The 23,843-nt window shown below is 44.1% G+C and overlaps 1 protein-coding gene across 8 annotated transcripts in view; it reads left to right on the top strand.

The window, feature by feature from the left end:
* ADGRL3 (adhesion G protein-coupled receptor L3) overlaps positions 1-23,843 on the top strand; it is a 342,564-nt gene that overhangs the window by 297,173 nt on the left and 21,548 nt on the right. For all 8 annotated transcript variants that reach the window (XM_056347177.1, XM_056347131.1, XM_056347148.1 and 5 more), the window contains 3 exons: positions 4,757-4,925; positions 7,747-7,872; positions 10,495-10,591. In XM_056347177.1, coding sequence (XP_056203152.1) covers positions 4,757-4,925; positions 7,747-7,872; positions 10,495-10,591 — 392 coding nt within the window. The remainder of the gene's footprint in view (positions 1-4,756; positions 4,926-7,746; positions 7,873-10,494; positions 10,592-23,843) is intronic.

Raw genomic sequence — 23,843 nt, 5'->3', positions numbered from 1 at the left:
TGGGATCAGGACAAGCGTTATGAGCGTGGCCAGATCCATCCCATTCAATGACTTTTCTCTCCCTTTCCCAAAGAGCCAAGGTGACCATGCCAGGGCAAAGCTGAGACTGGCAGCATCGCTGCCTCTTCTGTCTCAGCCAAGGACAAGGTAGGGAGAAAAAGGGAATATTTTGCACATGGTAAGATGTGAAACCACCTTCCTCCCACCACAACTGAATTCTGCTCCTGTTAATACTCAGATGGCCCCTCTGTGGCTTCAGGTGTGTGAATGGTGCAGAAGTTGTCCCTACATGGCTTTAGCCATTGTGAAGAGAAAACACAAAGCCTCATCTGGACATACTTGGTGTCCCTCTCAGTCAGAAGTTACTGCTGAAAATCATTCAGTTTTAATACAACTTCTCTCTAACTCAAGCGAAAATCAGTCCTCTCCAAGTGGAGTGTTTTTTTTAGCGGAGGGTGTAGGTGGTCAGCTTGCCAGTACTGACCGAAGGAGGTCTCAGCAGGGTGGACTGGCCCCAGCCACGTTGGCAGGGATAATGAGATGAACATAGTGAGCCAGCCTGCCTCTGGTACCCATGGTGGCTGCTGCAAGGGATTGCAGGTTCAACAGCTCCATGCCAGGGGGGAGGCTTGGAGGCCTAGGAGTTGGCCTACCCTCTCCACGTGTTGCACATCACCTGCCACCCAGCCACAAAGCCTGTCCCACAAAGTCAGGGACACTCCTCTAGGAAAATTGCTGCGACTAATCTTGTGTCCCTGCAGCGGCAGAAGCTCTTTTTGGGTGGTCCACCTTGGCTGCTTCTTCACTGCAGCAGGCTGTTTTGCACTCTTGCTTGGCAGAGTCTGTCCTTTGTCCTTCCCCATGAAATGGGTCAATGATTTCAAGATGATCCTAATGCCATTTTCTCAAAAAGAAGATAATGCTGCAGTCTGGCTTGTAAGTTGGCAACTTGGGAGTTACACTTACAAAAAAGTAAATGGCAATAAAGAGTATTTAAACAAAAAAACAAAAAAAGTGGAATGCACTACAGCACTGCAGGTGGGAAGTGCTGGAGGCACCCTGAAGTTTTGCCACCTGAATGCATGAGACCTTTCCACGGTGACTACGCTAGAGTTTCAAAACTCATCTTCTTCAGAGATACCCATGATTTTTAAAAGAGATTCTGAAATCAGTTGACAGTTGTGTGATTGGAGCCAGGAGGGCTAGCTGCAGCTCGCAGCTGTTGATGCTTGCTTCTGTGTAAACCAGCGTCCTTGGTTGCGTTTCAGTTCCCCAGGGCAGTGAGCCAGGCTGGCTGGTATGTGCCAGGCACACCGATGCCAGTCCGTCTTTGGTTTTGGTGATGGCTGGTGGGAGAGGGAGGGGAACTAGCAGTAAGCTATATTCTGTATGTTGTTATATTTCTAATGCTGGTGTTCTTGTCTTTATGTCTACGCATTCTTTAGCTATGAGGATAACAGACCCTTCATCAAGTAAGAATGACCTGAATAGCTGATAAATTTCATTTATCAGTGTGGTCTCATGAACCAGCTGTCAGATCAATCTTGAAAAATCATTAAAGCTTCTGTCATTTGCATTTAAGGCAGAAGAGCAAACTGCAGGAAAACAGTCAGGCATACAGCTAACATGCAGAGTAAATGTGCTGCATATGTATTGCCAAACAATTGTCACCTTATTGGCTTTATATTCTTTGATTGGACATTACTTGAATTCAAGGTGAATGTTCCCAAGTTAATCCTGTGTAGTACAGACTTGCTATACCAATCGCAACCCTCTGGTCCACTGTGCTCTGTTAGAGAGAGTGCTTTATGGTAATAAAAACACAGAAGTAAATTTTCAGAAAGGTGCATGGATGGTAATCCCCATGACTCCCATTCTAGTTAATGGGATCAGTGCAAGCAAATCTGTGTTTGGTGCATTGGAGCCTGTCTCCTTACTCACTGGAGTACCTAATTGTACCTAATTGTAAATCTCTGATTTTCAATTACACCAAAACATGGGTGGTTTTGTTTCTTTATTGCTATTAAATTGCACTACAGAAAAGGAAAGCTGTGAAAAAGCAACAGCAAGTCTGTACAAAGAGCAAAACAAAACCCACAAAACTGCACTGAAAAAAGTGCAAAAAAAGCCAAAAATGCCTAGAAATTACGTGCCTTAGGGCATCTGTGCTTTTTCTCCTGCAACCAAAAGTAACGTGCAGTACCATGAAATAGAAACAAATCAACTTTGCAGTAGACTTTCAGTTTGTTCTTCTGGTGAAGAGTCCTTTGTATTCATTCTTGCAGCATCATTCCCATGTTCTCTTTCATGGCTTGGTTCTTTTTTTTTTTTTTCTGTGGATATAGGATGGAGCTATTCATAGTAATCTCCACACCCTCTTTTATCTCCAGGTCTTGGTTTCTGAAGCACAACACTGTAACGCATGCAGTTTGCTCTGTTGAGGGTCTTCTAACCCACAGATTCCTTTCCATCACTGAAGTTGGCATATTTCTGCTAAATAACTCTTTTGCTCCTGCACAGCTCTGCAGCCAAAGGCTGGCTTTGCTTCAGAGCAGAATAGTTTTCTGATGTCCTGGGAATATTTTTTAAAAGACTCTGTATGTGCAGGAAGCTTTTAGTCATGGAGGATAAGAGAAGGGAAGGAAAAAAGAAAGTGTTATTCACTTCATTTGTTGTTCTTTTTTTAAGGGGAAAAAAAGGTATTTTTTAAATTAGCGTGCAATTAAGATGATAATGTGCTCTCACTGATGGTGGAATCTCAGGGAGAAAAGTAAACCAAGTGGCTGAAGCTGTAAACTTTATCTAGTAAAACTTTATCTAGTAGCTACCTTTCTGAAGGATTTGGAGAGTGCATTTTCAATTTGCATTGTGCTAAATATTTATTAGCAGGATTGACTGGAAATGCTTCAAAGGAGCTGTTCTGGTCTGCTAGATACATAATAGTGATTTTTAAAGAACTGCCTTAATAAGCGGTTACCTTAGGGAGCTCTTCTGGTTGTGTGGTTAAATAATACATATTTTATAAAATTCAGTGGAAGTCTTAATGCTGTATTTTCATTCTGATACCTAAAGAAAACAACAACACAGAACATGAATACAACATCCTTATGCTTCTGTTTGTGACAAGCACTGGTAAAAGGAAAAGGATTCAAGGCTGCAGCTGTCATGGAGTCTCCACAGTGGAGACTGTCTGCTTGACCTCTGCAGGACTTATTTTTCCCCCAAGCTGCTGCTGCTTCATCTTTCTCCCCCTTGCCCCACGCTGTGCTAAGCAGGTGGGAGATCAAATATGGCCAAACCCTGGCCAGGTTTCTATAAGGCTGAAGTGGCTTAGAAATGTAGGCAGGTCCTTGTCCCGGCGAGAGCTTCTGCAGCACCCCAGGCTGCTTTGGGGCAGACAAGGAAGTAGTGGTGCTGGCTGGCTGCAAGCGTGTCTGCTTTGGGGAACCGAAGGGTTAAATGGTGAGGAAGGGGTGCAAAGATTGGATGTCATTGCATTCATTTTTATGTTGTTACACCTAATGATACCAGGGGAAGACAGAAAAAAATCAAGACCTTGAGGGAAAGGGCAGAGGAGTGCTCACGGTGCTGCTTGCTACACAGTTCCTGCTGTGCTTCCCAGCTAGAAGGTGGCTCTCTCCCCTGTGCAGCGGCAATTCCTTTAAAGCTGTAGGTATTTTAGCGTGTGGAAACTAGGGAGATAGCTAGGAGCAGGACCCAGTTTCTGTCTTGATTGTCACACTTCATCTTCTGTCCTGGTATTGGAAGAGCAGTCTCTGAGAAGTTAAATTAGCAGATGACTAAATGTTATTTAGGAGGGTAACATGGAATACTTCAGCCATCCAAGCAGGGCTTCCAGCTTTCCTGAAAGCACACTTTAAAAAATAGCATGCAGCAGCCATCCCATGTCCCCAGCTCTGCTCAAGCAGAAACTGCAGGCTACCCACATTTGCTTGAGCAACATTTGGGGCCAAGCAGTGGCTGCACTCCTACTTCCTGCTTCCCTCCTGGGATGGACCAAACCATAGTCTTAGTTTTGCAGCTGATGTGAAGGGCTGCCCTTCCTTTTCTCCAAGCACAAGTGTGGCAGCAGCTACTGTTTTAGCAAATGTGGTGTATGAGCGTCTATACGTGTATATGTATTTCCACTCATGGCAGCGTGGAAGAAGTGTGAAGCAGCATTGCAGAGAGCCTCCTTGTGTGGAGCTGATCTGGCAAGTGGTGAGGGCTTGCCCGCATGCTTGTAGTTGTCTATCTGGCTTACAGGCATATGGGAGACTAGCTAAAATGCAGCAATACATGTGTCTTGGTGTTAAGCATAAAGAAACTAACCCAGCTGGCACTTCTGTCCCAGTGGACTTCAAGAAAGGTGAAATTTAGCGTTGTTGTTTCAGTTGCTTTATTTTCTTTTCCTGCCATTTGCAGAAATAGCATCTACATGTCATTTACATATACGCTGCTTTTACATTACAAAAAAAAAAAAAGATAACATTGTGGTTACAAATATGCTTTTTTATGATAAAATTCTATACTCATAACATTTCCATTTCTGTATATTTCGTCAAGCCTGAAGATTGTAAACTGCATCCAGCTTGAAGACAAAACTCCCTACAACTCATTTTGATATGCTATTTACTTTTTTGCTAAAACCACGGGCAAAGCCTTTCTGCTTGTAAATGTGTGCTTTCTTTTGTTGATGAAAAAACAATCCCTTTTTTTTTTTTTTCTTTTTTTTTTCTTTTTTTTCTCCTAACAGGTCCTGGGTTATAGGTGCAATAGCCCTACTCTGCCTATTAGGACTGACCTGGGCATTCGGACTCATGTATATTAATGAAAGCACAGTCATCATGGCGTATCTCTTCACCATATTCAATTCTCTGCAGGGAATGTTTATATTCATTTTCCATTGTGTCCTCCAGAAAAAGGTAAGACAGACGGTTCCCAGCGGCAAGAGCTGGTAGCGGGGTGTTTTGTTGCCTAACAACCGGAGCTTAACATCATCTGTGTGCCCTGAATTTGTCTTGCGCAGATTTATCTCCATGCACCTAATAAGGGTGGTATTTAGACTGGAAACTGGCAAGATGCAGGGGAATGAGGTGATAACGAAGATATGTGGCAGTGGCATTTCAGCAGCCGGGGTGCTAGTAACAAGCACGTTGGAAGCAAGGGAAAAGGCAGCTGGCAGTTTACAGGGCTTTACGGTAGTGAACCTGTAAAAGAACTTTTAACGTCCAGATTCTGTTTTCCCGTATGCCAGTGTGAGACAGGATTGACTCCATGAGTATCTGGAGTGTCCTCGTGTGGCTGAGTGCTCACAGCAAAATGAAGCTTTATATCCTTTCTCATTTGCAGTCCCTGCAGGAAATCACCCCTCTTTATAGCAGCATGTATGGGTTGATGCTATATAACGGGGGCTGCTTGCCCTGCTTTTTTAAGAACTGAAGGACCAGTGCTCTGCAACATTTCATTAGCCTTTGTGTTGTTTGGTCCTAATGTGGGCTTTTGGAAATCTTCCTTAGAGCAAGCACAATAAGTGCTTCTTGGTGGAACTTGGAAGTATGTCCCAACTAACGCTTGCAAGGTAACAGTGGAGTAACTTCGGTAAACTCGGGGCAGGGGGGAATAATAAAAATCTCTATATGTGGATGTAGATCAAACTTACAGCCTCTTACAATCAGTAATAAATAGTAAACATTTTTAAGAACCATTTTATACTCCACTGAAATTCAGTAGTTCACAGGTCTCCAACTCCGCATGTCTGCTGATATCTATGCACATCTTGGTTTCAAAGCGCAGTTTCTTTATCTAAATATAGGGTGAAGAGTTCATACATGGATACATCTGGTTCCCAGTTTCTCAGTGTAACCAGTGGTTTTTGTGAGAAGTGGCTTAGTGGGTAAAGTCAGGGCCATGTTGAGGTCTGTTCTCTATCCAAGTGCCCTGGGATTGCTCCTGTTTCCCACATTTTCCTATACAGGGAAAGGACATCTGACGTATGAAAATATAAGCAAAATTCATCATAACAAGTGAGCTCTGCAAGCGATGCCTCTGGAAGGATCTGCAGAGCTGTGCAAAAATGTCATTCTTGAAACCAAAGGAAGACTTTTGGTGTTCAGATTTGTGTCCTTGTCATTTAATCTCAAATTTGCGTGTGTTAAAAAGCTTAAAAGCTTTATCTATATGCAACTACCTACTGATGATCCCAAAACTTTCAGCAAGAAAGTTCCCAGGCAAGATGATCATAAGAATGTAGGAAGCATCACCGTCACTAGTGAAACCTGCAGGTGCCTCTTTGCAAAGGAGTTTGAATTTCTGCACCGTTCTCACTGGTCCATCCTCCTTCCTCCAATGCCCCTCACAAAGGCTCAGTCCCTAGCCTGCCATCCCAGCACAGCAACCTCTTTGGCTGTCAGGGTGCTCACGCAGTGTGGAAGAACCATTCTTTTTTCTGTCTCAAGCTAGTTTACACCCTTAAACCATCACTGATGATTGTGGCATTGCTTCTGATTTATAGCTGCATAGAGGGAAGGAGAATGCAGCTGCTAACGTGCTGTGGGGTGGATGCATCTCTCTGACCCAAGAGCTGAGGGAAGAATTATTTGAGGAGAAAAACCCCAAACATTTCCTTTCCTATCTATCATGGACTAGAAAATCAGCAAAAGATGCAGAGAGGCAAGCAGTGGGTGGCTAATTAAAGCAATTGAATTATTTTCTCTCAGCAAAGGATTGATTAGGCCATCGAGCATATTGGGCACTCGTGATATTGTGTTTGTCTTGAGCGCTTAAGGAAGAGCCTAATGAAAAAGCAGTAATTTGCTATTTAAGCACTTGTTTCATAGAGTTTTGAAATGCTCATAAATAGTCTGGCAAAATTTCGCAGCTAACCGTGTGCTTCAAGGAACCTCAGCTGGTGTTTTGGAAATGCATGGGGGCGTTGAGGGCTTCTTTTTGTCAGTGGGCAATGTGACCTGCTTTTGGCTTTTCAGTACAGTCTGCTCATTGTCAGTCTTGTCACATCTGGGTTTCTGGGTGTTGCTGCCCATAAAAAGTCACACCTGAAGTTCAGTCAAGGCATAGATCCTACCCTGACACAAGTCAGTGTAGTTCCCCCGCAGCAAAGGAGGTGGCCCACCTTTACTCCAGGTTGTTGGCCCGGTTTGACTGCACTGCCCATTTAAAACATGACGGGCTTGCACGGTCCTGTGGGAAAGCAGGCTCCAGCCTGTGCACTGGGAATATAGTCTCTAGAGCTGCTGGCTGTACAGTTTCCTCGAGTTTCTACTGCAAGAAATAATTGAAAAATAATAAAAATAAAATCAATAGGTCTTACATTTATTTTGGAATTTTTCTTCTTAGTCCCCTGCCAGAAGCCATAACTTTTAGTACCTTGATGAGCCAATATGCTAGTTTACATCAAATCTATGAGGATATTAATTTTCAGTCATAAACAGTGTATCTGTAGTTTCTCCTGTGCTTGTTTGGTGTGCCTCAGAGGAGGCTGCCACTGTCTGGTGTCAACAAGCAGCTTTGCTGCATAAAAGCAATCCCTTACACCATTGTAAATGGTGAGCTCATGTATCGAGAGCATTCAGCTGCACGGTGTGATAGGCTTCTTCCCCACATACTGCAACAGCTGTTGTTTTAATGAACCCCTGAGGAAAAAATCAGAGGCTGTGATGAAAATTGGAAGGTGGTGGGTTGGAGGAAGAGCTGCTCGCTAACCACCTTTGCTCTTCCCTTGGCCAGGTACGTAAAGAGTATGGAAAATGCCTGCGCACACATTGCTGTAGTGGGAAAAGTACAGAGAGCTCTATCGGCTCAGGAAAAACCTCGGGGTCACGAACACCTGGAAGATATTCCACAGGCTCACAGGTAACCCGCGCTTTTTGTCCATGCCCCAATCCTTTGCACCACTGCACTGATGCCTTTCGCAGCTATGCTGGGAGGGGAGCTCTTTTCAGCACCGAAGGACCTGCCGTAGGGCTTGCTCCAGTGCACCTGCAGAGGTTTCCCACCCTCTCCGACCTGAATTCAACATGATGGCTTCCCTTGGGATGCGGTTTGGAATTAATGTCTCTCCAAGAAATTTCTAAATAATTGTGATGAGAACATAAATCCAAATTTGCCTTCCAGAGGCAGGTGGGTGGTCATCACCTGAGCTTCCTGCCCACTCTCCATGGGAATCAGGAGCTGGGACCATGTCAGCTATGCTACATCCCAGTATGTCCTTTAATCATGAGCTGAGGGTTGTTTTCACCACTGTAGCCATGTACAGGAGTAATGCTATAACAACCAAGTATTTTTCTTGCTAGAAAAAAAAACCTGCAAGAGTCTTGCAACAGTCTTCAAAGTGAAAGGGCTTTCTTTCTGGCATTCGGTGGTTTGATCAGTTCTTTGCCTCACTCAATTTGCCTTAGTTTATAGATCTTTTAGGAGAATCCATTGGGTTCAGATTATCTTATTAAGTTGCTGGATTTGTTACACTTTGGTCACCTGAAAATTCACATTTTGTGTAGTTTGTGCAGTTAGTAATTTTGAGGGTAACTTGTACATACAGATGCAGATTTATGGACGAACAGTTCATATAAAATAAAGAAGCTTACTTCTTAATCAATAGAAACCAAACACAAATTTATCCAGTATTACTAATGGTAGTAATTATACGTGACAGTTCCACTATTAAATTATGAAAGACATGCAGCGAGTAACAGTTTATAACCTCCCAGGAAAACCTAATTTGCGATTTATTTCTTGGAGCAAATTATTATTTATTTTAAGCATTTTTCAAGATGTCGTCCAAGAGCTCCACTTTGGCATGTATGTAGGTCTGGGTGTTACGCAGGGCAAATAACAGCAATAGAATATGGAGTTTCTCTCCAGCTGGCCATCACATCCCACAGTAATATCCAAAACACACTATATCCAGCAACATTTTGGTGGCCGATTTGAAAGCCTTTGGGCTTACATAACCTAGCTACAGGGCAGGTGCCATCCTCTCTGAGAAGAGTTGACTTAATGGGCCCTTCCTCTTGGCAGTCTCAGCGCAAGAAACCAAACCCTTCTGAGGGTGAACTGAGTCTCCTGGCAGTCGTGCTGTCATGGCAGGTGAGGTTTGAGGTAGGGGAGATTATTTTGCCTACAGGAGCTTGTCCTTGGAAGGGTGGAAGTTCCTGAGACCTATTGTAGGCAGGGAAAACCTCACACAGGTGATGGAGAGTGGATGGAGATCAGTCTGAGTTGCTGAAAGTGTCTGACTTCTAACTTCTGAACAAATCCCACGATGAGGAAATCTCCTAAGATTCTTTTTTTCTCTGAAAAGCATGTAGGAAACAGAATTAATCCACAATGGATCATGTCAAAGACATACAATATATTAAATGTCCAGGTGAAAAAAAGCGCATGGGCCTCATGTCACACTGTGTTTCCCTTTATAGAGGGCTAACGCACGATAAAGAGATGCCGTTACTACATAGTTAATGAGTAGACTAGGACGCACTTTTCAGCTGTGACCACATGCGTAAGCCCTGGAAGATCTCCCATGGCTAAGATCCCACTATGTGAAGTACTGGATTTTTAGCAATTAGGAAAACCATGATCTGTCACAGTGTGAACCAGCCTTCCCAATCCCCCAGACTGCCCAGTACCCGCTTTCACACAGCCATGGGATATGTCCATCATACTCTGAGAGGTGAGGCGAGGGAGAGTTTCCCCTGCACACCTGGGTTCCCCAGTCATCTTCACACAAGGATTGTGGTTGAAGTACTCGCAGGATGTGTATTGGCTGAATTTTTGATCTTTTGCAAGGTCTAGTTGGGGAGGAGCAAGACAGTAGCATAAAAGCCACGGAGATAGATACTCCACAGCATATTTGAGAAACAAAACAGAAGGCAAACATATTCAGGACAATTTCCCCAGCAGCAGAAGGTATACCACAGATGGGAAAACCGTAACAGATTTTTCAGTAGGGATTACAGAAGTCATTCATTTGGGTGGGATTTTTTTTTTCCCCCAATATTCCCCAAGATGGGTAGTAGCTGTAGAAAACTCCTGTTCATTCAGGAACACCAAGACAAAGATCAAGTCTCCTGTTACACTTCTTAAGAAATAAGACACCAGCTATCTGAGATAGTACAGGAAGCATGCATGCTTCTGTGTGTAAGTTATTTTTCTGTTATTTGGGGCTGTATTGGTAAATCTGTAGCTTGCAGGGGTCTAGGTTTTTTCTTATGATTTCTGTTGCTTTTTTTAGTGAAGATGTAAGCAATCCAATTATGCACTTCTCTGAGATAGGCATTTGTGTTATGGAGTTAGGCAGTCAGGGTCTGGCATGCACGAGGCGGGTTATAGCAAAACAGCAACCGCTTGCTTACAGCTGGCTAGAAACAAGTCTCATCCTGATCTAGACATACCAATAGCCATCTTTAGTGAGGCAGAAAGAAACCTATCTGCAGCTGCTAAAAATTCATTACCTGCTGTGGTTCAATCCTTCTTCAGAGCCGGATTCGTAGGATGTGGAATGACACAGTTCGAAAGCAGTCCGAGTCTTCCTTTATTACTGGAGATATAAACAGTTCAGCTTCACTCAACAGAGGTAATTATGAACTATTTTTCATATCTCTAACTCTTGTGATGGCTTTAATGAGTCTGGAATGTGTTGCCCCTTTCCCCCACTCGCCCCTCCTCCTCACCTTGAATGGCACTGGACCCTGTTCTCCTGCATAAGAAATGTTACAATGATAACTGGGAGGAGGTTTTGTGGTGGTGGTTGCCTTCTTTTCCTTTTCTTTCTTTATTTTTACACATGCATTTTCAAGAGTTGTCATTTCTGGAAGGAGGTTAGGAGAAGCAAAAGAGATAAAAGAAATGAAGTTGAAAAGAAATCTCCCTTTTCCCTCAGCAAACTGCTTGTGCCAGAAGCTGCTGAGGCATCAGGCCCATTGCTGATGGTGAAAATGGGCCGTTATAGCACTGTAAAGCCTGTGTTAAGCATCACAGGAGTCCTGATTGTCCTGGGTATGTAGTAATGCTGTCATCTTTATGGAAGCAAAAACGAGCAGCAGAGCATAGACATAAGAAAAAACCTGTGCTTGGTACAAAATTGTCTGCATTGGTGTTAACGTACCTAGTTTGAAGAGCTGACTGATGTGAACTTTATAGACATCTGTGGAGGAAAGGCTATCAGAAAAATATATGCCAGAATGTGGTGCCGGGCACAGGAGGAAATCTGAACAGCTTTTTTTAAAAAAGGCATTTTCAGGGAGTTGCAGGAAAGCAATGGTAATGCCACAAAAAGAGCTTCAGAGACTGTTTTATTTCTTTTTCAGTATAATTACTTTATGGCTTAGCCTTGAGCAACCAGATGCAAAATTCTGTTTGGTGTATCTGCCCAGTGTGTGCTGGAATTAAGAGGGGGTAGAATTGGGGATTACTGGGCCCAGCTGTTCTCTCATGATGGTGAAAATAAAAAATATTTTCAGTCCTGATGACTGGACTGCAAAGCTCAGCTGAGAACTGAGTTGGAACTTTGGTTTGGTTCTTATTCAGTCTTTATTCACCCAAAATTCCCACTGATTTTAGGGTGAGTTTTGCCTGGGGATGGGCTTGAAGGATTTTGACTGTGCCATTAGTAGTATTGACTGCTGAGTGCTGGGGAACCGGGGGTATGCGATTCAGTTCTCTGCACGTTAAATATATCACCCAAATCAGTGCAAAGGGGAAGGCAGTGCAGTTAACACGGAGATGTACCTTTCTCTCTCAACCCCCTCTTGTGGGTTTTGGGCCGGGATGTTTTCACTTTGTGCTGAAGGTTCGTTAATAAAGAGAGCTATAAGATGCCGTTACTGCAAATGCCTGATTTAACCACATGTGTTGCCCTCACATCTGTCTTTATATCAAAGACTGGAGAGCTACAGCCAGACTTCTCTGGGGATAGTTTAGAGGGGGATCAGTTGTTGCACAAATGTTACAGCAAGAACCACTGTTTCTCTTGGCCATCCATCGCTCCATCCCGGCAGCAAACTAAAATGTGTTTTGCATGAAATGTTCACTCCCTTAGTTAGTGCAGAAGTTGATTTACTCTCCAACGCAGCCGGGGCTACAAAGGGAAATGCTTTAGCAAAGAGGATCTTCTGGGCTCGTCGGCAAAGGGCAGGCACCTCTCCTTTTTCTTATTAGGCTTTTTTTCTGTGCAAAGAAGGGAGTATGACCATAAATTGGGAAAGCTGTGAAGAGGTTTCACGTGGGCAATCTTCATCCCAGTGTGGCGAGAGCCTGTTACTAGATGTGCCTGTTATTTAAAGGTCAGTTGGGAAATGAACTGCTGGAGTAGGCATCTTCAAAGTGGATTTCATCCAGCTGTTTTCCTTGTGTAACATCAGATGAGGTGAATCACCTGAAGGGCCTGAATCTCTCCGCTGACTACAGAAGCAGCCTGATAACTGTCTCGGAAGGGGAGCCTTTTAGGTGGGACACTTAAGTGACTTGAATAAGTTGTCCTATTGTACAGGGGCATCCTCCGTATTTTTCACACAGGCAGGCACAGTACTTGTTGGTTGTTTTTTTTCTTTTCTGGTAGACAGAAGTATCTGCAAAATGGAGGTTAAAACATTTATTTGGGCAAAGCAGCAGGTGGTCAGTTCTGCTAGGAAAATACACCTGACATCAACAGTAATCCCAACTGCATGGGGCCTGAGATATTTCACACTTTATCCTGTTTATTCAGGCGGAAAAGAAATGTTCATGGTCTTAGGGCTTTGCATAGAACGCAAGCTGGTTTTTTTCAGTCTCTCCAGAGAAAGCTGCAGCCTGAATAGACCAATGGGACAATGTGGTTTTCACAGTTCTTGTCTTCATCTTAATATTTTAATACATATCAAGCTTTGAAGGAGCTGTTTCATTAATGTTTTATTTACAAGTGTGCAATAAAAGCTCAGAGAAATCAAGAGTGAGCCTGGAATTGCCCAAGGTTGATAGAACAGGCTTGCGTACCGGTTCAGAAGTCCCTCTCCAGCCATCCCAGCCTAGATACCTTTCTTTTGAAAGTGTCTGTATTTTCCCTAATTAAACGTCCTTTGTGCACTGGTATTTTCCCCAGAGCCTTCAGACACCAGCCCCCTTTCTAAAACAGGGATAAAATGATACTTTCTCCCCAGAATCACCCCATCCTCCAGGTCCTGGCCCAACTCTACTTTTCCATGTCCTGGGCCAGCACCGAGTTTCCATGTTTCTGTCATGGGAGCAGAAAGCTGTGAGACATCCTCCAACTAGGGTACTTTCTTATTTAAGTCTTTTTTTCAGTGATCACATTCACGGTACTCACAGTGCCTCGCCACTTAATAATGACCCAGGCAAGACTGCGCTGTCTGCATTCCTGTATGATGACCAGGATCTCTCTATACTATCCCATCCCCTCTTCTTCCTCCATGAAGCTCCTGGGCATCAGTCTGGAATATCATGTCTGTGTTAGTGTATCCCTCCTTTAGACATAACTATGTCTTTTTCTGATTTAGCAGATGTTGCACTGCTCATTGCTTTTTCCAGCTCCAGATCCTCTTTTAGGTACTACCCCCTGCTCCAAAGTGATTTGCCATACTGTTATTTTTCTTATTGTCATTTATCATACCAGAAATTTTGGGCATAACCCCAAACTTGCCTGACATAATGTGCTCTGTAACAAAAACTATACTCACTCTTGACTCGTAAGACGTACAAGACCATTTCAGATATTTCCTGAAGGTAATGTCTAATTATGCATTAGTCCAAAATGTTTCAGGCTTTGTTTCTTCTTGTTTGTTATGGCTTAGTAATGGTTTAGATGTGAGGTTGTTGTACCACTAAAATCAGGAGGAAAGGAACATAAATTGACCATGGAATTCCTCTTCTACTGTCAAATGAAGAGAATGCCAGTCCACCCCATGGTCATGAACTCTGTTTCAGGAAGCAGTGGAATTCCTGCTCCCTGCACTCCCACTCCACACCCTTCCCCAGTTCTTTGCACCATAGCTCTAGCTGGATGTTTCTGCTATCTATTTCACATTCAGCCTGTGCTCTGCATTTCTTTTCCCAGTGCTGAAAACTTGCAGGGGTGTAAAAGCTGAACCAGACTGGTTACCTTGGCAGAAAAACCTTTTGTTTGGTGTAAGTGGTCGTGATGCAGGCACTTGGATGCAATGCTAAAAAACTGAACCAAATGGTATGCATGTAGGATGGACTGTTTGCTAAAACTGACTACTTTGAAGACTGAAGAGTAGAAGGTATGAAGGGTCTTTTGTGTTAGGTTCATGAGGAGAAAGCGGAGCAGATGACTGCTTGGTTGTAACAGCAAATTTTTCAGTACTTGGGCTAAGGACAATTTTTAAAAAGAGCTAGAGATTAAAAGCAATTAACAGCATTACTGTTACTCCAATTCTGCTGTACTAGTGCTTTGGTAATTTAATCGTGGACCTGTGCTGTACCTGTGGAAGCAGCGAGGGAAATCAGAATGTCTCTCAGCGCAGTGATGATAGAAAGTGGAGTGGTTTGCAGGGGACTGCTATAAGCGTGAGCACTGCTGGGCTCTGATGGTGCAACATGGGCCCAAGCTTTGGGTACATACAGGTGGCCACCTCAGGAGAATGAGGGACAGGTCTGTTTGCACCTTCAAAGCGTTACTGTCAAAAAGCACTTGGATAGCTCAGACAGCCTTGCAAACAAGCAGTCATAGCCTGAAACAGCAGTGTGACTCCAGCCTATTTTTATCCATGTCTTAGGTAAGAGGTAATACAGTAATTACTGTCTCTCTTTGGATATGAGACAACTGGGAGAGAAAATAAATCAATGTGAACTATATGGTACTTTGTTACCTTTCAGGGTTTCAAGTTGGGTAGGAGGTGATATTTATTTTTTTTCCAGAGGAAAAATGGAAGTTATCTGTTAAAGAAAGGATTGTTCTTTGTTTTGGTGAGGCTTGTGAGCAGCAGAGACAAAGAAGAGTTTGTCACTGATAAGAGGCAGTGCTTTGTTATAGGAAAATGCACTGACAGAGCTATGTATATACATTCAAGTTAGCTGGTAAGGGGAACTATATCTTCATTCATGGCAAACACTTGGTGTATCTTAATGTTTTTTCCCCTCTTTGGGGAATTAAATGGACTAGGAGTAAAGCCACCAGACTTCTTTGAAAATAGAAAGTACTCCAGAAGTCTGCTATGTTGGTCCAAGTGCTGTGATGCTCTGAGTCTTGGCTTACAAACTAGACAGCAAATTTAATAGTTTATTCCAATAACAGTCTTGCTGTACAAACGTGGACCTCTTGTCTTTTGGCTATATGCATATATGCTCTATGTCTCCTCAGCCCCAAAGCACATCCCCACCACCCTCATCCACAGAGGTCTCCTAGAGGGATTTCTTGGCAGTCTACATTGCTGCATGACTTGTCTAAAGGACCAGAAACATCAGAGCTGTAAGAGCAGAGCTGTTTCATGAGGGAGAAGAGCTAGGACCTGAGAGGAAGTCAAGCGCTAGCACACCCTCACTGACAGGACATGGTCCTGCAGGGACTTAAGCCAGCAGGCAGACCTGGGTGCTGGTATCAGGGTCCATCCACAACCCTGGACAAGGTGAGAGGATGAACCAGGCCCAGGGTCCAGCCCAGAGCAGCAGGAGATGTTGGCAGGCAGGGCTGGAAACTGGGCTACAACCCAGGTTCGAGGTCCAGCCAGGAGACAGACACAAAGCAAGGACATGGTGCCCAGGGCTGAGTAGGGAGTGTGGGTGCCTGGTGGGTCTCATCGGGGTCACTAAGGCTTATGGGAGTCATCAGGACCTGGACAGCTGGTGCAGGATTGGAGCCCAGGACCTCTGGCAAGGTCTGTTCATGAGGGAGTGTGCCCTTGCCAGCAAACCCCATCAAACAGTCATCACAAAGCCCAAAGATCCCCAGTATTGGCACACCAGATATTATTCCTGGCTAGGAAAGCTGTATTCAGTCCCTGTTTGTTCCCATGCAAATGGGCTGAAATGGGAAATGGAAATGAGGGTATTGTTTGTCCCTACCCCTTGCTTTTTCTTCCCAAATGCATGTGTCGTTGCATGTCTCAGCTTCTAAGTAGCACTCCAGAATAAATACTTGATTTCCCTTTGCTTTATTATTTCTCCCCTGCGTTTTTATATCAACCACAAAAACTTAATCTGAAATGTACACAGGAAAAAGGGAAATTATTGCTACTGTTTTCAGAGATAATCAGTTTAATGTCAAATTCATGTGGATTTCTTCATAATGAACAGAACAAATTGCCTTCAAATTCAAACAGTGGGAATCTGAGTCAGAGAGGAAAATTAAAATGAAGAACATTAATATCCTGATTTCTAACCCAACCGAGACCTGATTGTTTCCTAAATGAAATCTCCCATCAAATTCCTCCCACCCACCCAAAAATATAAATAAGCTGTGATTTCCAGGCTGAAATCGTATCTGCACTGTTAACTCAGCGGGGATGACTGTGTGTGTTGCAGGGAGGGTGAGTGAAGTTTTAAATTATCTTCAGGTGGCCATATTATCCTGCATTTTTAGGAAGCAGTTATTTAGAAAACACAGTAGAAGGTAAAATTCTTCCTTTAATAGGAGACTGTCACTCCAGAGGACAGGAGGTGTGGGTTAGCACGGGGGCACTGCAGTGAGTCAGGCTTGGATTCCTATCCCCAGATCTTCCCTTCCTGCTCAGAGACAGGGACTGCTGGATATGCCTGTGTTGCGAGATGAAGATGCTTCAGTTTAGCTGTCTGCAGGGGTGGTGGGTCATTGTCTGGACTTAATTTGGCAATAAAGCAGTGAAAACAGGGTAAAGTTTGGTGTGGCTAAAAGGAGAGACAAGCAAAGGAGGAGAAAAAAAGAAAAGGAAAAAGCAAAATGGAAAAAGAAAAATCAAGTCAAGATTCCCCTAGGGATCTCAAACCCCATCCCCAGTACACTTCAAAGAGCAATTGCTGCTCGTTGTAGCCCAGTTGTGATGCTGACTCTTTGCTGCCGGTGCCTAGATTAAGCAAAGAGCAGGTGGAAATTTGGACCATGCAAGCACTAGTGTTGTCATGCATCAGTCCTTCTCAAGATGCTTGTTCGCTCCTTGATGGATTGATGTGACCGGCATGACAGTCAGATTTCTACTGAATTTATGTTGCATATAAAACAAAAAGCAAGCAGCCAGACTCTGGGAGAGGTAGAAACGCCTCTACTCATCTTCATAAGATGTTCAGAGGGCGCCATCAACTGATCTGTCACAGTCTGTCTAAATGCTTCTTACCTGCTCTGAGTAACACCTGTGACTTTTCGTGGGGCTTAAAGATATTAGAGAATAAATGCCTTCTCTGTTTTCTTTCCATTTGTTTTCTCTTTACTGCTCTCTTTGGCAGCAAACAGTGCCTCAGCTTCTCCTATGAAGTCAGTCAGTTTTCATGTCATTTTCAGAGATGGTTTTATGGTGTGGGGATTTTTTAAATTTTAAATTAGCAAGTTGTAGATGCACGAACATGCAAATTGGCAAGCAGAGTTAGTGATGACCACTGCAATTTTTGAACACATTTTCAAGTTTGCCAGATCCCATTTTTTTTTTTTCTTTTAGTCTTGTTCCTGTTGTGGTACTGTATTAGGCAGGTTCAGCACAGTAGATTCCCAGGATGTTGAAGGTGCTTGTGGTTGCTTTCCTTGTTCATGAATGCATCTGCAGATACCTAGAGGGAACTCACTGAAACTCACGCGGGTATAAAAATGCTTTGCATTCTTGGGGTTTTTTTCCTGAGCACTAAGCACTAAGGTCCAAAATAATTGGACCAAAGCAATATGTATGTCTTCTGCAAACACTTTGCTTTTGTGAGTATCATTACTGTGCAATGGGGCATGTGGTGTGGAGCAAGAGGTGCATCTGTTTAAATCTGATCTCCTGGAGATGCTTTCAAAGCTTGGTGCTCTGCTTTCAGTGATGCTCAAGCTTATCTGGAGGTGAATTCTCAAAGTTGAGCCCAAGATGGCCCTGGTAGGGGCAGCAGCCTCTGTGACTGTTCAGAGACCATCATGTGCTGATGAGCAAATCTCATTTCTTTAGCAGTGTTACTTTAAATCTAACACATGGCGCGTTTCCCCAGAACCTATCGTTTTTGCAGAGTGCTGAGAGGTGTCAGCGCTTAACACTGTCCTTGCTCACCATTGCTGAGTCAACAGGGGCGAGGTGCTGCATGAAGCTGAGGGATGCAGTGATCCTTGCCCTCGAGCTTCTCCCTTCCCACTGGCTAGAAAAGCCCTCAGCCCTGAAAAATATAGTCTTTGTTTCAAGGGATTCAACAGTCCTGGAGCCTGGTGGCTTCTGGTTTAGCCACAAATGGCAACAGCAGTGCCACTCTCCTCTGGGGTATGATTAGAAGTTCAGTTTCTATTCCTTGCTGGTCCAGGCTGCAGCTTGAGAAGGGGGTAATTGTTTTCAGAGGTACCTAGGTGTCCCCTGGCTGTTTGGTGGAAATCAAGGGGTGAGAAGCAGGATGAGAGTCCGTGGCAGCATCACTCTGCTAATCCAGAGCGAGCCTGCAGGCTGTTCTCTAGCATCTTGTCCAGCCACAGTTTCTTGAGTGCTGCAATTTCTGCTCTTCACCAGGGAGACTGTCCCAGCACCATGGATGCTTGCAGCAGTGCTCACAACACCAGGGAGAGCTTGCAAAACAAATAGCATGGTCAATTTATACCGGGACTTTAACATTTTCATTTTACCCAGGACTGAAGCAAAATGGAGGCTGTTCCTTTACCTCCTCGTTTCACCACCACTGGCATCTTCCTGATTAAGCTCTGTGGTTTCATCCCCCCTACGCTTCTGCTTCTTATATTCTCTCTTTTAACCCTTACAGACTACACACGTTCTCTCCTGACCCCATGGATGCCTCAGCCTGGGGCCCATCGCCAAGGTGGAGGGCATATTTGGAGGGAGTAGATCACATGCAGTTACACCAAATCAGCCAGGGGAGATTGCTGTTTGCAAGCCATAAATCTCTGCAACCCTCTTAAGTGACTGTTGGTTTGGCTAAATGTCAACATCTGGCCTCCAAATGACCCATGCTGATAATGTCATATGAAGCAGAGAGAAATTCCAGGTAGATGACAGCAGAGGAGTGCTTTCTGTTTGTAAGGGAAATTCCACAGATTTTTAGACAAGCAAAATGCCTCTTCTGGTTTTTCCTTTTTTCCTCTTTTTTTTTTTTTTTCCCCTCTCCTTTTTCCCCCCCTAATCAGCTGTACATTTTGTGCCAGGAAAATTATCTTTTTCATGATTGAGGATCAAAACTTGGGGAATTTAACTCCTCTTTCTGCCTATGTGCAATATGAATTCCGCTGTCGATTGTCTTCTGGTTCATTTTGCCTCTCTGCTGCCTGGGACTGAGTTAGCTGAGATTTGTTGCAGTGATTTCAGTGAGTGACGTGACATTCTTCCTTTGGGAGATATTATGAACTGGCTTTGATTTTAGGATTGACAGCCATATAATTGGAAGTTCAGTCATTAGGTGGATCAGATTTAAAGAGGAAAAGTAAGGGCAAGGCAATTTCTGAAATCAGAGCAGGCTTTGGGGAGTATTAGATCCAGCAGAGTATTGCTGCAGAGCAATTTTAATATGATGACTGTGAAGGAGGAAGGAAGCATGGCTGCTTATATAGATTCCTGTAAGTATGGTCCAATTTCCACCATAGGCAGGGCTCTCTGCATGTCTTAAGTAAAAGCTCAGGTCTAGTGAGAAATAAGCATAAGCAAGAAGAATAAGGGATAATGTATGTTTGTATAGTCAAGGTAAAGTGAGGTATAAACTCTTGGAAGTTGTAGTTGAGGTAAAAAGAAATGTCCCATCCTCGGACAACATCTCTGCCCCAAGCAGTTGAGAAGGAATCAGCAAGTGGGCAAATATTTACAAACTGATGTAGAACATGGCCTGCAGATTATAATCCAGCAGAGGTTTGTCATCTGAAATCATTGCAGAAGAAAGGAAGGAAAAAAAGGGGCAATGAAATACTCTCCCTCCCCTGTCTCTGCATAAAACCATGGGATGTTTCATTTGGCAGAAGATGGCCCAGAGCTTAACCACCTCATTTGCTGAAACTCCATTTTGCTGCAGTCAGTATTAATAGCTTCTCAATGAATAGATCAGATGCTGCAAGTGACAACAAACCTATTTGAGAGAAATTTAATAGGGAGGTTTATTGAAGTTTATTAACTGAATCCTGTTGGCTATTATAAGAACACAGCTTGATAAATTCAAACGTCAGAGCATTTGTTGGAGGGAACCAGGAAAAATGCTGAAATTACCTGTTTTCCTCCAGCAAATACGTGTGATTTCACTTTTCATGATTGCGTTCGTCATTGGAATAAATTGTAAGTGAACACGTGGAAGACCAGGGTTCTTTAAATACTTGAAAACTCTGCCTGTTGACACAGAAAAGGACGATGCTGAATGCTGGTAAGGAAAGTCACCAAGAAGACTAGAACTTTGACTCCTAGAAACCTACTTTGAATGTGTTTTCTTTCCCCAGGAATAAAATAGCATAAGTAACTTCATACTAAGTGAGATCCAGAACCAGCATAGTTTACAAACTGAAATCAGTGCAGAGGCTATTTCAGTAACGTATGAGCTAAGGAGATGAGTTATTTACTGCATATAGGATGAGGCAGCATATGTTGTGGGGTTTTTTAATGGACACTTAAGAGAGGATTCATCTCTAACCGTACAGTTGGTGTCCAGGACTCAGCTGTGCTCCCTGGTAGCTCAGGCACTGTGGTACTTTCAGGGAACAGTCCATGTTCTCTCTGGCTGTCACTTGTCTCTGCAGGGTGGTCTGAAGTCAAGTATATGAAGTGAGAAGTTGAAGGACTTGATTTATAGGGGCTGTGAACAGCAAGGTAAGTTGGGTGCTGCAGGAGGCAGAGCAGGCAGGAGTACAGCACCGTGCCCTAGCCCTGCAGGAAGGGATCTTCGTGGATGGCAAAATGGGGAGGAAACGGAAGGATTAAGGTTGACTGAAAACACAGCACTACAGGCTTTTCTTATTGTTTCTTTCTCCTCAGAACAAAAAAAAAAAAAAAAAAAAAAAAGCCCAAGTAGAACTACATCTTGGGACTGCTAGGTCAGAGGCAATGAAACGTCTTGTTATAGCTCAGATGTGCTTTTTCTAAGCTACTTATTGTTTCTCCTCTAATGAAAAGATGACATCATTCAAAAAATTCAAAGTCAGCTTTCAGACAAACCATTTGTTTGGAATAAAAAGTGGAAATTTGGAAATTTGGAAAATACCAATTTTTATATGGACATTTTTAAGCATTCAGCTGATTCACTAGTTTGTCCCATGGAATTTCTTAACTAGTTTGGTCTCCTTTCTCAGCAAAACTGTGCTTCTGGCTCATCTGCTGGGCGGTGGGGGAAAAAGTGGTCAAAGGCTTGTAAAGCTGGTGAAAAGGGCTTTAAACTAAAGTTCCTGGGGTAGGGGAACCTCAATCCATCCCACTCCTATGAGTTTGATGCCAGTGCCAGCAAGAGATGCCCAGAGGCTGGAGAGGAATAGTGGGGCAGCAGGAGAGCACCTGAAGAGCAGCACAAAGGAATTCCAGCTGCTCCAGCCAGTAAATCAGCTTCATTGGGGGCCCAACCTCAATGCCTCTATGCAAATGCACTTAACGTGGGAAATAAACAAGAGGAGTTAGAGACATGCACACATCTGCACTACTGTGATCTTATTGGCATCACAGAGACATGGTGGGATGGCTGCTATGACTGGAGTTCCAGGATGGAAGTGTACAAGCTCTTTAGGAAGGACAGGCAGGGGAAAAGCAGAGGGGGTGTTGCCCTCTATGTCAACAAACATCTGGAGTGCACGGATCTGCATCTGGGAATGGGTGACGAGCAAACTGAGAGCTTATAGGTCAGGATTAAAGGGAGGGCAGGAACAGGGAAAGGTGACATTATAGTGGAGGTCTTCTACAGGCCATCTGACCAGGACGACTGAGTGGATGAGGCCCTTTACAGGCAGATAGAATCAGCCTCATGTTCACAAGCCCTGGTCCTCATAGGGAACTTCAGCCACCCCAATATCTGTTGGAGGCACAACACAACAAGGCATAAGCAATCCAGGAGGTCCCTGAAATATGTTGATGGTAACTTCCTTCTCCAAGTGATAGAGGAGCCAGTGAGGAGAGATGCTGTGCTGGACCTTATTCTCACCCACAGGAAGGAGCTGGTGTGGAATGTAAAGCTCAAGGGCAGCCTTGGCTGCAGTGACCATGAAACGGTGGAGTTCAAGATCCTTAGGGCAGCGAGGAGAGCACACAGCAGGCTCGCTACCCTGGAAATCAGGAGAGCAGACTTTGGCCTCTTCAAGGATCTGCTTGGTAGAGTTCCATGGGATAAAGCTCTGGAGGGAAGAGAATCCCAAGAAAGCTGCTTAAATATTCAAGGATCAGCTCCTCCAAGCTCAGGAGTGATGCATCCCAACACAGAGGAAGTCGGGCAGAATGGCCAGGAGGCCCGCATGGGTGAACAAGGAGCTCCTGAACAAACTCAAAAGCAAAAAGAATGCCTGCAGAGAGTGGAATCAAGGAGAAGTAGCCTGAGAGGAATACAGAGAAATGGTCCAAGCAGTTTCACATTGATCGGGTCAGGAAAGCTAAAGCCCTGACAGGATTAAATCTGGCCAGGGATGTCAAGGGCAACAAGAAAAGCTTCTATGGGTATGTCAGTGGTAAAGGAAGACTAGGGAAAACGTGAACCCTCTCCAGAAGGAAATGGGAGACCTGGTTACCCAGGACATGGAGAAGGCTGAGGTACTCAATGACACTGTCACCTCAGTTTTCACTGGCAAGTGTGCCAGCCACACCTCCCACACTGCAGAAGGCAAAGGCAGGGACTGGGAGAATGGAGAGCTGCTCACATTCTCACATGGAGATCACATTCAAGACCATCTAACGAACCTGCAGTTGAACAAGTCCATGGTACCTGATGAGATGCGTCTGTGGGTCCTGAAGGAACCGGCAGATGAAGTGTCTAGGGCACTATCCATCATATTTGAGAAGTCACAGCAGTCCAGTGAAGTCCTCATGGACTAGAAAAGAAGAAACATAACTGCCATTTTTAAAAGGGAAATAAAGACCTGGGGAAGTACAGGCTGATCAGTGAAACCTGTATGCCTGGCAAGATCATGGAGCAGATCATCCTGGAAACTGTTAAGGTACATGGAAAATATGGAGGTGATTGGTGACAGCCAACGTGGCTTCATTTAGGGCAAATCATGTCTGACAAATTTGGTGGCCTTCTATGATGGGTTTACAGTGTTGGTGGATGAGGGAAGGCCAACTGACATAATCTACCTGGACTTGTACAAAGCTTTTGACACTGTCCCACATGACATCCTTGTCTATAAACTGGAGAGACACTAATTTGATACGTAGACCACTCAGTGGATAGGGAATTGGTTGGATGGTTGCACTCAAATTGTTGCAGTAAATGGCTCAATGTCCAAGTGGGGACCAGTGACAAGCAGTGTTACTCAGGGATCCTTACTGGGACCAGTGCTGTTTTGTCGAAGTGCATCTTTGTTAGTGACGTGGGCAGTGGAATTGAGTGCACCCTCAGCAAGTCACTAACACCACCAAGCTGAGTGGTGCGGCTGACATACTGGAGGGAAGCGATGCCATCCAGAGAGACCTTGACAAGCTTGAGAGGTGGGCCTGTGCAAACCTCATGAAGTTCAGAAGGCCGAGTGTAAGGTCCTGCACCTGGGTCAGGGCAACCCCCAGTATCAATACAGGCTGGGCGGAGAATGGATTGGGGGCAGCCCTGAAGAGAAAAACTTG

Source organism: Falco biarmicus, chromosome 1 (genome assembly GCF_023638135.1).
Source record: "Falco biarmicus isolate bFalBia1 chromosome 1, bFalBia1.pri, whole genome shotgun sequence".
NCBI classification, from domain to species: Eukaryota; Metazoa; Chordata; class Aves; order Falconiformes; family Falconidae; genus Falco; species Falco biarmicus.
The sequence above is the reverse complement of the archived record's forward strand: the minus strand, read 5'-3'. Positions and strand labels throughout refer to the sequence as shown.